Genomic DNA, 12,810 nt, shown 5'->3' on the forward strand with positions numbered 1-12,810 from the left:
CGTAAAGCATGCAGAGGTGCCTATGTTTTAGAATTTTTTTTCTTTTTTTTTTTTGGCAGGGCTTGAAAAGGCCCACCTTCCTCTCAAAGATTTGATGTATCCTTTGGGGGACATACCTCCAATTCAAAATTGCTATTCCATATTACTTTTCCCAATCTGTCATTCCTGGATTTAAGTTTTAGGTGTTGCTTTGTATGGTACATGACGAATTTTGGTGAATGTTTTGAGGAAAAAGAAGTTGATTGTGTGTATTGCAGTGCTTGCAAACTGATGAAAGACCTATTTTTTTTCTTTCAAATTTCCAATCTATCATGGTTGGATCTTCTGTAAAATACAGTAAGAAATAAATTACTAGAAAAATGGAATGAAAGAAAGCATGCAAAATGCAAGCCCCAATTTTTTATTAGATTCAAAAGATATAGAACATTATACTGTTGAATTATTGTCGAGTTTCTAACTTTGCTTGCTCTTATTTTCTGTACATATTTCTTAATGGATTAGTAACAAAATTTGTGGATTGGTCATGGTTCTTGGACTGGGCTTTCTTGGATCACATGGAGTAGCACTGATGCAGTGTATGATGCTACATAGTCTTCATCATTCTCTTAATTTACATTGTTTTTAAGAGGAGTGAAAGATTTAAATGAGTTATGGATTATAGACTTCTTATTATTTATTTTTGAAGTTTATTTTTTAAGTACTTCTACACCCAACATGGGCCTCGAACTCATGACCTGAGATCAGGAGTTGCATGCTCTTCTGACTGAGCCAGCCAGGTGCACCTGGATTATAGATAGATAGATAGATAGATAGATAGATAGATTTATTTATTTATTTATTTATTTAAGAGGTAATTTATGCTATGTTAAAGCTCTCCTACCTCCTAACTTCTTATGTATAACTGGTAACATTTTGCTTTTTGATTATAGTTGATGTTTTTTACTGGTGCTGAAATGGGAGTGACTTTCTGGTAATAGTAAGATTTTCTCTAATTCCAGTTACATATTTTCCTTGAAACTGTAAAAACATATATTTTGAACATGAAAGGAAAAGTTATACCACGTATCACCACAAGATGTCACTTATGTAAAAATAAAGTTGGTATCCTAGTACTCAAAGCTGGAAATCTGCAGGTCAGTAGGTAAATGACAAAGCAGGTAAATTAAAAAAATAAAAAATTGAAACAAGTATTGGTTTTCAGCAGTCACTGAAAGTATTGCCTGAAATTCAGCATTATTTGAATCAACTCTCCTAATGTTTAGCAAAAAGAATTTCTTAATTTTTAAAAGATTGATGCAGTAAGTGATATATGTTAATAGGCCGTATTTGAATCCAAAAGGAAGGAGGTAAACCTAAAATGACTCAATACAAGTGTACATATTTTGAGGGTAAATGAGGTGTGGGTTGTTGTGTTTTGTTTTGTTTTGAGGTGTTTGTTTTAACTTTCCCAAACCTTTACTGTTTTGGTGACAAGCAAAGAGGGATTTGAGAAGAAATATGTAATTTATATCAGAATTTTCAGTAATTTTCATGACATATCTGCGTGAAGTTGAATTTGAATATTTTTTTCAAGTTGAAACAGTGCCTGGGATATTTCTAAAGTCTTCTCTGAACCTCAGCTATCTGCCTGTGTTAACACAAAAGATACTTATATTTGTTGTTGAAGACTGTGTTAAACATGAGCAGCAAAACCTTTGGCTTTAATATTGGGATCTTGTTTTCTTACTTTTAATTTGAGTATGTCAGTGCCTAAAAGTGATTGGGAAGGGGACTCTGGCCTCTCAAGCTTAAAAGGAATAAACCAAGTTTCCATTAGGCCATGAATAAAATTACTCCTAGGGTTGGAGAGGTTGGGTTGTCCTAAAATTTGGCACTTTATTCTTCATTGCTCACTTCTCTAACACTGGTGGAAAAGAATGGTGGAAAGCTCTTGGGGAAAGTTTAAGGGGGCCAGAGACGAGAAAATGAATTTTCTTTTTTCTTTTGATACGTGTATATGTGATCACATTTTCTATTTATTCCCTATCTAATTATTTCAGTTTTTTGCTTTCTTACCCCAATAAGATTTTTAAGGTTTTTTTGCGAAGGGTTTAGATTTTTCATTTATGAAAGTATACCTGGTCGTTAAGTAAAAGAGAAAAATAATAACAAATAGAAGGAAAATAACAAAAAATAGAAAGAAAAAAAAAACCCTCATGTGTGGTTCCATTTTTTTTTAAAAAAATTTTCTTTGTCTACTTCTTTGATTGAAGCAAACTTCTCTCTCTCTTTTTTTTTTAATTTTTCAGAGAGAAAGAGCACAAGCAGGGGGAGTGGCAGGCAGAGCAGGCAGAGGGAGAAGCAGGCTCCCTGCTGAGCAAGGAGCCTGATGTGGGACTCGATCCCGGGACCCTGGGATCATGACCTAAGGCAGATGCTTAACTCACTGAGCCACCCAGGCGTCCCAGTTCCATTATTTTTAATATTCCCTTTTCGGTTACCTTTGTAGTGTAGAAGAGTGAGAAGTTTTAAGAAGGGATTCTAAATGTAATCCAGTGAACATTTATAGTATTTTAATATTTGGTAGTTGTATATCCTCAGATATAGTTTTTATGTATTGCTTTCTGTACTACTTTTATATTTTCTAGCTGTATATTTAGAGAAAAGTCAGTGTTTTAATTATTTAACTATTTTTGTGTCCCACTAGTGGTCACCATTGTATTTAATTTTATGAGATGCTTAGAAAGGAAGAGTATTTTTTTTTCTTCCATAATTTTATTTTAGTTAATATATATATATTTCAGTTTAATATATATATATTTATGTAATGACCGTTTATAACATTTACCTTCTGTATTAGTTTGCTGTGGCTGCCATAACAGAAAGAAACAGACTCTGTGGCTTAAAACAAATTTATTTTCTCCCAATTTCTGGAGGCTAGAAGTCCAAGATCAAGGTGGGCAGTTCTGATTTCTTCTGAGCCCCTCTCCCTGCCTTGCAGATGGCCACCTTCTTGCTGTATCCCTACCTGGTCATCCCTTTGTTTTTGTGTGTCTGTGTCCTAATCTGCTCCTACAAAGACATCAGTCATGTTGGATGAAGGTCCATCCATAGTGACCTCATTTTGGCTTAATTACTTCTTTAAAGGCTCTGTCTCCAAATAGCCACATTCTTGGGGTTAGGACTTCATAGGAATTTTGGAAGGTATACAACGTAGCCTGTAATAACACCTGATTGATCATTCATTATTGATAAGTGCTTACTGCATACATTAGGCTTAAATTTGTAAAGTGTGCAAAAACTAAAGTTAGTAGTTTTGTGTCAGGGCTTTCTGTGTGTAGTTAAAGAAGCTTTTCTCATCTACTCTTAGGCCTAAGCTGAGATGCAAGGGTTTCTCATACTTTTTGGTGATTGAACTGTTTCATGAAGTAGCCATGTGGTGTAAATTTTTTTTCTTTTTTCTGCCGTTTGTTGTGAAAAGTATGAAAGCTTGCTAATTATAAACTAATAACTATATAAGGAGTTAATTACAATTTGTAATAATACAGTCTTAGTTTCCTGTTAATTTCTTTGAGAGGATTTTGCTTTGATGTACTAAAATACAGTATTTAGTGATTTAAATCCTTGAGTAAGCATGAATGAAGCTTAAATGTAATATCTTGATTTCTAAGTGTGTAAAATGGTGGCTTATCTGATCCCTCATAATGTTTTTCTCAGAAATAGATATGTCTTTTGGTCTTCTTTTGGAGAACTCAGCATCTTATTCACACATGTGAATAAAACATTATGAATGTTTTTAATATCAGCTTTATAGAGGTACAATTTGCATTTAATAAATTATCCACCTAAAGATTGTAATATATCCACCTTTCCCTTTCTTGATCTTAATGTACAGCAGCCACTAATCTTTCTCCATTTCTATAATTTTGTTATTTCATGAGTGTTATATAAATGGAATAACAGTATATAACCTTTTAGAATTAACTTTTCTCACTCAGCGTATTTCTTTAGAGATTAATCAGAGTTATCTTATGTATCAATAGTTTACCTTCCCTGCTGAGTGGTATTCCATGCTATGGATGTACCACAGTTTGTTGAAGCATTCATCCATTGATGGACATCTGGCTTGTTTCCGTTTTGCCTAGTAGGAATAAAAGCTGCTGTGACTACCTGTGTGCAGGTTTTTGTGTATCAGTTTCCATTTCCCAGAGATAAATTCCCAAGAGTGAAATTACTTGGTTCTATGGAAATTACAGGTTTAGTTCTATAAAACTGCCCAACTGCCAGGACATCAAAGCAAAATCCCTTCATGTTTATGTTTTTTGTTTTTTGTTTTTTTGGCAGAGGACAGGTAGGGATTAAAAAGAGATGGTGTGAGTGACAGTCTTTCTTTAATGAGTGTTCTTTCTTGAGAAAAGAAAATTCTTACTTTTTGGTTTATGAAAATATTTTAGTGGTGACTCAAGGATTTTTCTTCTTTCTTTTTTTTCTTTATGATTATGCAGAGGAGATTTTGAGATGAGAGAATCTTTATGCATATGTTCACATAGATATTTTGCCCAGAACTGAGGTACAATTTTATATTTTTGTGTGATTGATGGGCTTCATTGCAGTGTAGCACTTTGATATTTATGGAGTAGATGAAAAAATATATATTTAATTATATATAAGAATGCAGTTTTATAATATTGTTCCTCATTCTAATTTTTAAGAAATATATTTTAATAGCTATATAATGTAAAAAATCGAAATATAGAATTCTTTTTCTTTTCTTTTCTTAGGAATGAAGATCTAAAGCAAATGTTGGAGAGCAACAAAGATTCTGCTAAATTGGATGCTATGAAACGGATCGTTGGGGTAGGTGAAATAGATCATTTCAATTTTGGAAAAGGGACATATAGTGATTATATTAAATATGTGTTAAATAATATATTAAATACCAAATCAAACATCTCATTTGCCCTTTATATTAACTTAGTATTTCCTGTCTAAAATGTTTTGGAGGAAGTTTGGAGAGTCATGTTTCAGATACTTGAGTTTTGTTTTTGGGTTTTTTTTTTTTTCAGAACTTGAGTTTTAATTCCATCTTTTCTGTGTTCTAATTTCCCTATCTCTAATATCAAGGTATTTCTCCTCTGAGATAGAAAGAGCTAATCATTTTGAAGACAAAATAAGATTATATATAACAATATTTTGACTTCCTTCATAGAAGGATTCTAGATTAGCTAAAGGATTTTCTTGTGTCATTTAATGGCCTAAAAATTGTAAGCATTCTTCTGTGTTTCATATTCCCTTACTACCAATAGCAAATGCTGTATTCAGTTTAGTATCGGAGAAGTTCTTTTTTTTTTTTTTTAATTTTATTTATTTATTAGAGAGAGAAACAGAGCACAAGCAGGGGTGGGGGCAGAGGGAGAGGGAAAAGCAGACTCCCTGCTGAGCAGGGAGCCCAACGTGGGTCTTGATCCCAGGACCCTGAGATCAGGGCCCGAGCTGAAGGCAGACACTTAACCGATTGAGCCACCCAGACGCCCCATATCATAGAAGTTCTAATGAATATTAGTAAATGTAAGAACTTTCACCAGTTTTCAGTTGTAATGTAAAATTCAAACAATTGATAATAAGTTATTAGAGGAGTTCAGTTGTCAGAGACCTAAAAATATAATGCAATTCCTAATTATATATAAAATTTTTAATAAAAATTTTTGTAGTTTGTTTTGTATGCACTCTGGGTTTTTTTTGCATTTGATTTTATTTTTTACATTCACAGTGAAAGCACTGTTAATTCAGTGACTGTCTAATGCTAAAGAGTTTCAATTTTTTCTCAGTGGAATTAAATTCACAAAACCTGTCTTTCTCATTGCTACTGTGCTGTTTATCACCACCATTACTGATTTTATTTCCCACATATTTTTATATAATGTCAAAATGTAATATATTTGTATAATTGCACAGATAAACTCTTTTTTTTTTAATTTATTTTCATTTTTTTGAAGAGTTAGAGACAGCCAGCGAGAGAGGGAACACAAGCAGGGGGAGTGGGAGAGGAAGAAGCAGGCTCCTAGCGGAGGAGCCTGATGTGGGGCTCGATTCCACAACGCCGGGATCATGCCGAGCCGAAGGCAGACGCTTAACGACTGCGCCACCCAGGCGCCCCATGCACAAATAATACTTAAGCACATCTTATACTAAGATGACAATACAAGTCAAACAATACTGTTTTCCAGCAGGAAATGCCACCATATGAAAATTTGAAATTTCCTTTCTTTTCTTGATATATTAAATTCAAATCCCATTTATGAAAGATGATTATGGGTATCAGTATGTTTTGTTAAAAGGTGACTTGTTATGAAAAATCAAATTTATAAAAGTTAAGGACTAACTATCTGTAGAACACCTGCAGGTTATTTGATTCTTACATTCAGGTTTATGTCATTTGGTAATGTAGGGGACATGTTCAAGATTCTTTGTAAATTTTTCAGTTGTTAATGTTAAGCTGTATAAGTAATTACATTTATGGACAGGTAGTTCTTGCTTTGCATGGCTTTGATAACACACAGATTTTAGTTAACACAGTTAAGTAACACCAGTCCCACAGCAACATGGTTCAAATTTCAGTTACCAGAGCACATTAACATAGTAATTGCATAATGTACAAACTTCACAAGTAACTTTTGAATTTGCAGCTATTATAGATAACAAATATGCATCATGATCAGTGACCAGTCATGTCACTTCTTTCAAAGTCTTTTATTGATTTGTCACTGTGTACATTACTTGGTTTATGTACAGAGAATAAAACATGTAGTTGTGTTCCCTCCTTGCTTCCCACTGAGAAACCTACTTGACATTTTACAAAAATGGATAATGAAAGAGAGATTTGGTCAACAAAGATGAAAACGCAGCGAAGAAGTAAAAAGTGATAACACTTGGGACTCCTGGGTGGCTCAGTCAGTTAAGCATCTACCTTCAGCTCAGGTCATGATCCCAGGGTCCTGGGATCGAGTCCTGCATTGGGCTCCTTGCTCAGCAGGGAGCCTGCTTCTCCTCTGCCTGCTGCTCCCCCTGCTTGTGCTCTCTCCTGCTCTCTCTTCTCTGGCAAATAAGTAAAATCTTGGGAAAAAAGGTGATAGCACAGGAAATGAAAATCAGGTAGAATGTAAATGGAGTTATAGAGAAATAGCCAATTGTGGAAACGGTGACAGGGCCATTTTTTGAGAGACTCTAATTATGTAGCTGGAAGAATGTCGTAAAGGAGAGCTTTTCAACATAAATAAGGGAAATGGTTGTGATGAAAAGGATGAAGGTATGCCAGAGGAAGAAATGGTGCCACAAAAACTTCACATTAAAGGAACTCTGGGAGATAATTTGTAATATTGAAAGTGTCAAGGATTAAATGTTGGAAGGTGATCCATAGTTGGACAGGAGTTGGTAATTTACTAAGAGACAGAAAAGATGCTTGCTCTGTGTCTTACATGGTGAGAATAGACAAGCCCATTCAGACTACTCTTGCTAAGTTAATTTCCAACGTTTCTAATGTTCTAAATAATAGGGTACTAAATAAGTGTTAGTTTTACTATTTTTCAGTTTCCTATACATTTATAACTGACAGTAAGAGTTTTAATATTTTTACAAAATTTTTAAAAGTCACAGATTGATTGCAAGATTTATAATTATCAGGATTGCTTTGCATGGTTTCAGCTTGCTTTCCTGCAGGTTACAATCCCTCACTACCATATTAAAGCAAGCCCTGCTCTTAATTTCATTAAATTTTGGCCTTTACATTCCATGTAGGTAAATTATTTCACAAAACCTGAGGGTACTGTGGAAATTCCTAAATCTGAAAATGTGGCATTTGGTAATTTTTAAAATTCCTCTTTTAAACTGATAAATAAAAATTGATATTCTCATAATCTGGACTATCGAAAATGTAGTTATAAATAAATGTATCATAAAGAAATGTAAAAGAGGAAATATAAATATAGCCATATATGCCTAGTACTTACAGGCTGTCTCTCATTAAGAAGTTTGTATAAAGGTAAATTTCAAATTTGGCTTTTTAAGTATAGGAAAATGATTCGTAATTAAAAATTATTCTTTCACTTTGTGTAGTACCCTCAAGATCTATCCATTTGGTCACAAATGGCAGGATTCCTTCTTTCTCATGGCTGAATAATATTCCATTATATCTTTATAACTGTATCACCTTTTTCCATTCATCTGTTGACAGATTCTTAGGTTGTTTCTGTATCTTGGCTACTGTGAATAATGCTGCAGTGAACATGGGAGCATAGATATCTCTTTGAGGTGGTGATTTTATTTCCTTTGGGTAGATACCCAGAAATAGGTTTGCTGAATCATATATTTATCATTTATATTTTCGAGCAGCCTCCATACTGTTTTCTGGTAGTGGCTGTACCAGTTTACATTGCCACCAACAGTAGAAAGGATTCCCTTTTTTCTACATCCTCGCCATCACTTGTTATCTCTTCTTGGTGATAGTTATTCTAAGAGGCTTGAGGTAATATCTCATTTTAAATGTACATAATGTTATATGTCAATTATATCTCAGTAAGTCTGAAAAAATTCTTCATTATACAAGTGATATAAATATATATGTAAATTTTCAAATAATAATGAGGCATAAAAAGTAAAAGTTTCATCCTCTAGATAAATTTTAGAACCAAATTCTCAAGTTTTGTTAAAAATTGTTTTTGAACTTTGATTAGGATAATATGGAATTAATGTAGTCCCTTCTTGCTTTCATCCCTCTTTCCCTTTCAGCAGCATTATATTTATATTTTGTAGTTTTTATCATAGAGATCTTGTGTATTCCTTGTTAGATTCATTTCTGTGTATTTTTAAATCTTGGTGGGCATTATGAATGGTCCCCTTCATTATATTTTTAACATTAATTATTAATGGTATATAGGAAGACAAATGACTTTTCTGTGTTCTGCGTTTGGCCTTCTCAGTGAATTCGCTCCTTATCTCTAACAGTTTTTCAGTTTCGTATGCTTGGATTTTCTGGATAGATAATTACATTGTTGGGAAGTTATGAGAGATTTATATTTTATTTTCAAATATTTTTAAGTCATTTTTTTATATGGAGAAAAAGCCTGCTGGGCTGTAGATTGGAATTGCGTTAACTCTATGGATCAATTTTGGGAGAATTAACATTTTTACAGTATTTTGCCTTATGATCATGATTCTGTTTCTTCACTTGTTTAGATCATCTTTAATTTCTCTCAACAGTGTATTATATTATAGTTTTTAGTGTTAAATTTTAAGTTCTGTTATTTTGTTAATACTTTCTCTAAATACTTTGTGTTTTTGAATGGTATTTATTGAATGATATATTTCAGTTTTCAATAAGCAATTATTGTTTGCTAATTCCCCCTTTTATTAAGTAACTAATAGTTATTTTACTTGACATTTTTTCAGTGAGCTGTTAGAACAGTTATTCGTTCACCTTTACTTTTGTCCAGTTTTTAATTTGACTTCTAGGTAGTACCATATTTCTGTGTGGAAGCTTTTAAAATCATTTAGAAATTTTTCTGTTCATGTGTGTGTGTATCATTTCAAAACATCTTTTGGCTAGAAGTAGTTTCCTGGAGGCCAGTCAGTCAGAATTTTATATTGGTTTCAAAGTTTCTTGTATTTTCTTAATGTAAGTTTTAAATTTAAATTTCTTTATAATTTATATTTCATGAGCCCTAAAAATGGGGTTTTATCACTTTATACAATGCAGAGTAGTTTTCAGGTCTTTTCATCATAGTTAAAAATATTTAAAGATTTCTGAATTTAATCTGCCAAAATTTTAAATGTTGTGTATTTTGCCACATTATTTTCTAAAATTTATCAAAGTGCTGGCAATGCATATCTGACTATCTTTCATAGTTAGTAGTCCTGTGATTCAGTAGAGAATCTTTTCAGCAACATCTAACATTGAAAAACCATAATGATAATCACAGTTTATTTTAGTTCTTTCTTTGGTGATATCTGAGACTTAGAATCATGGGCTAATGTTTCTAATGTTTCATTTATTAAGTAAAGTCTCATCTGTGCCAAAGCATCCTTAGGGGAGAAAAGCTGCCTACTTCAAAATCTTGTGGTCACTTACTACACAGCCGGACTCAAGTTGAAGCACTCATACATTATTTTTCTTAATATTTCTGAAAAATATGTGTCTAATTGTTTATAGCACGTGTCCTCTGTTTTATCTTTGCTTGGTGAAATGTGGTGGACTAAGGAGAATTTGCAATGTATTTCATATAGTGAATTAGTAATAAGCTTTTTAGCTAAAATACTGATGAGTTGACTCTCTGGAGTCCTTGGAGGAATGGAATATTTGTATTGAAATCTTCTGTGTATTGAATCTTTGATTATTTTCTTTTAGCAAGTGTTAGGTGTCGAAGGTCTTCCTCAGATTAGTTTACTTGGCTTTGTAGTTATGGGATAAGGAGCAAAGCTGAACCTTTCTTTGATGAAATTCTTAGAATTCCTAGAGTTATTGTTATATCTTATTTCATAGTCATACATGTTCCAGGGTATTTGGTTGGGATGTTATTGACCCTAAGAAAATTAAAGGTAGCTTCAGAGTTCCAGATGTTTTTGTAAATATTTTTTTAAAGATCGTAAGCCAAATACAAATTGTACAGTATTATTGTTGGAAAAATGGGAAAGTCCATTTAAGAAGAAGAAACTAATGTGTAATTTTTACTGTCTCCAGTTAACGTATAATAAACATTTTAGTCTAAACCTTTCTGGGTATTGCTAATTCTCTTCCTTCCTTCATTGAGAATGTTTCAGTTGTGTATATACTTTAAAGGATTCATCTTTGTTGTTTTTGTGTTGGAAATTGCTTAAAGGGCCAAGCCTTTTCTGCCATGTTGATAGTCATCAGGACCAGTTCCATGAGCAGGCCTGAGTTTTTAGGAGTGATGCAATACCTTAGTGAGTTTTCTCTCAGTTTTGCACCACTATTACTTTCTGGAATATAAAAAAAGGACCACTTCTTTTTCATTTCTTCATTTATTCTTGCTGATTTTTAAGAGTTGCATTTGGGTCTGAAACTCTGTAAGATCTGTCTTTCTTGCTTCTTTTCCGTCTTTCCTTTTAAATTAGCCAGTATTTATAAGTTGCATATTTTGAAGTTTCAAAAATAAACCATCTTTATTACTGTGAAAAATGAAAACAATTAAAATTTAGAAAAGCACAATTTCTCCTCTTTTTCTTCCTGACTTTAAAAAATTAATGTGGATTTTTGGATTTAGATTATTATTATTTACAGAAGAACATGAACAATATATGAAAGTCAATCACTGTAATACACCACATTAACAGAATGAAGGGGCAAAAAACCACATGATCATCTCAATTGATAGAGAAACAGAATTTGACAAAATTTAATAATCTTTCATGATAAAACATTCAACAAACTAGTAGGACTAGAAGGAAACTCACCCAACATAATGTTAAAAGCCATATATGAAAAACCCACAGCTGACATCATAGTCAGCAGTGAAAGACTGAAAGCTTTTTTTCTTCAAAAAGGAAAAAGACAAGGATGCTTGCTTTTGTCTCTTCTATTCAATGGCAGTTTTAGCTAGAGCAGTTAGGCAAGAAGAAGAAATAAAAGGCATCCAAATTACAAGCAGACAACTAAAATTATCTTTGTTCACAGACAACATGATTTCGTATTTAGAAAACTAAATATTTTACCAAAACCTTTTAAAATAAATGAATTCAGCCAAGTTGCAGCATAACGTAACAATTAGTTGTGTCTATACACTAACAATGAACAGTCCTAGAAGGAAATTAAGAAAATAGTCCCATTTACAGTAGCTTCAAAAAGAATTAAATACCTAGGAATAAACTTACCAAGGGGACAAAAGACTCATTACTTGAAAACTGTAAAACATTGCTGAAAGAAATTAGAGAAGACACAAATAAATGGAAAGACATCCTCTGTTCATGGATTGCAAGACTTGATATTTTTAAGATGTCAGTATCAAAGTGAATATGTATTCAGTGTAATTCCCATCAAACTCCCAGTGATGTTATTTGCAAAAACAGAAGAATCTATCCTAAAATTCATGTGTCCTGAATAGCCAAAACATTCTTGAAAAATTTATGTTTCACACTTCCTGATTTGAAAACTTAATTCAAAGCTACAGTAATCAAAACAGTGTGGTAGTGTCACAAAGACAGACATATATACCTGATAGAGCATGCAGATATAAACCCTTACCTATATGATCAAATGATCTTTGAGAAGGGTGAGAGACCATTCAATGGTGAAAGGATAGTCATCAACAAATGGTGTTGGGAATCTGGATATCCACCTGCAAGAAAATGAATATAGATCTCTACCTCCTATCATATATATATATAAAACAAGGCAAAATGAATTAAAGACCTAAATGTAAGAGCTAAAACTATAAAACTAATGGAGGAAAACATAGGGCAAAAACTTCATGACATTAGATTTGTCAAAGGTTTCAAGAAAAAGTGAGCAACAAAAGGAAAAAGTGGATAATTTGGGCTGTATCAAAATTAAAATCTTTGTGCGTCATATGACATCATCAGCAGTGTGATGAGGCAACCCACAGAATGGGAAAAAATATTTTGAAATCTATAAAAAACCATTCTCCCATCATATAGGAATTAATATCCAATATATGTAAAGAACTCAAACAGCTCAACGTCTAAAAAAACAACCCAATTGAAAATGGATAGAGGACTTGAATAGACATTTCTCTTGTCTCATACTTCAGTCGTAGGTAATATTAGGGCCATTTATGATTAGATGGTAAGTTATGCTAGGGA

At 32.8% G+C, this 12,810-nt stretch overlaps 1 protein-coding gene across 1 annotated transcript in view; it reads left to right on the forward strand.

The window, feature by feature from the left end:
- AP3B1 (adaptor related protein complex 3 subunit beta 1) overlaps positions 1-12,810 on the forward strand; it is a 248,293-nt gene that overhangs the window by 24,307 nt on the left and 211,176 nt on the right. The window contains exon 2 of the mRNA XM_040622153.1: positions 4,761-4,836. Coding sequence (XP_040478087.1) covers positions 4,761-4,836 — 76 coding nt within the window. The remainder of the gene's footprint in view (positions 1-4,760; positions 4,837-12,810) is intronic.

The sequence above is a fragment of the Ursus maritimus genome, unplaced genomic scaffold, assembly GCF_017311325.1.
Source record: "Ursus maritimus isolate PB19 unplaced genomic scaffold, ASM1731132v1 scaffold_5, whole genome shotgun sequence".
Taxonomy (NCBI): domain Eukaryota; kingdom Metazoa; phylum Chordata; class Mammalia; order Carnivora; family Ursidae; genus Ursus; species Ursus maritimus.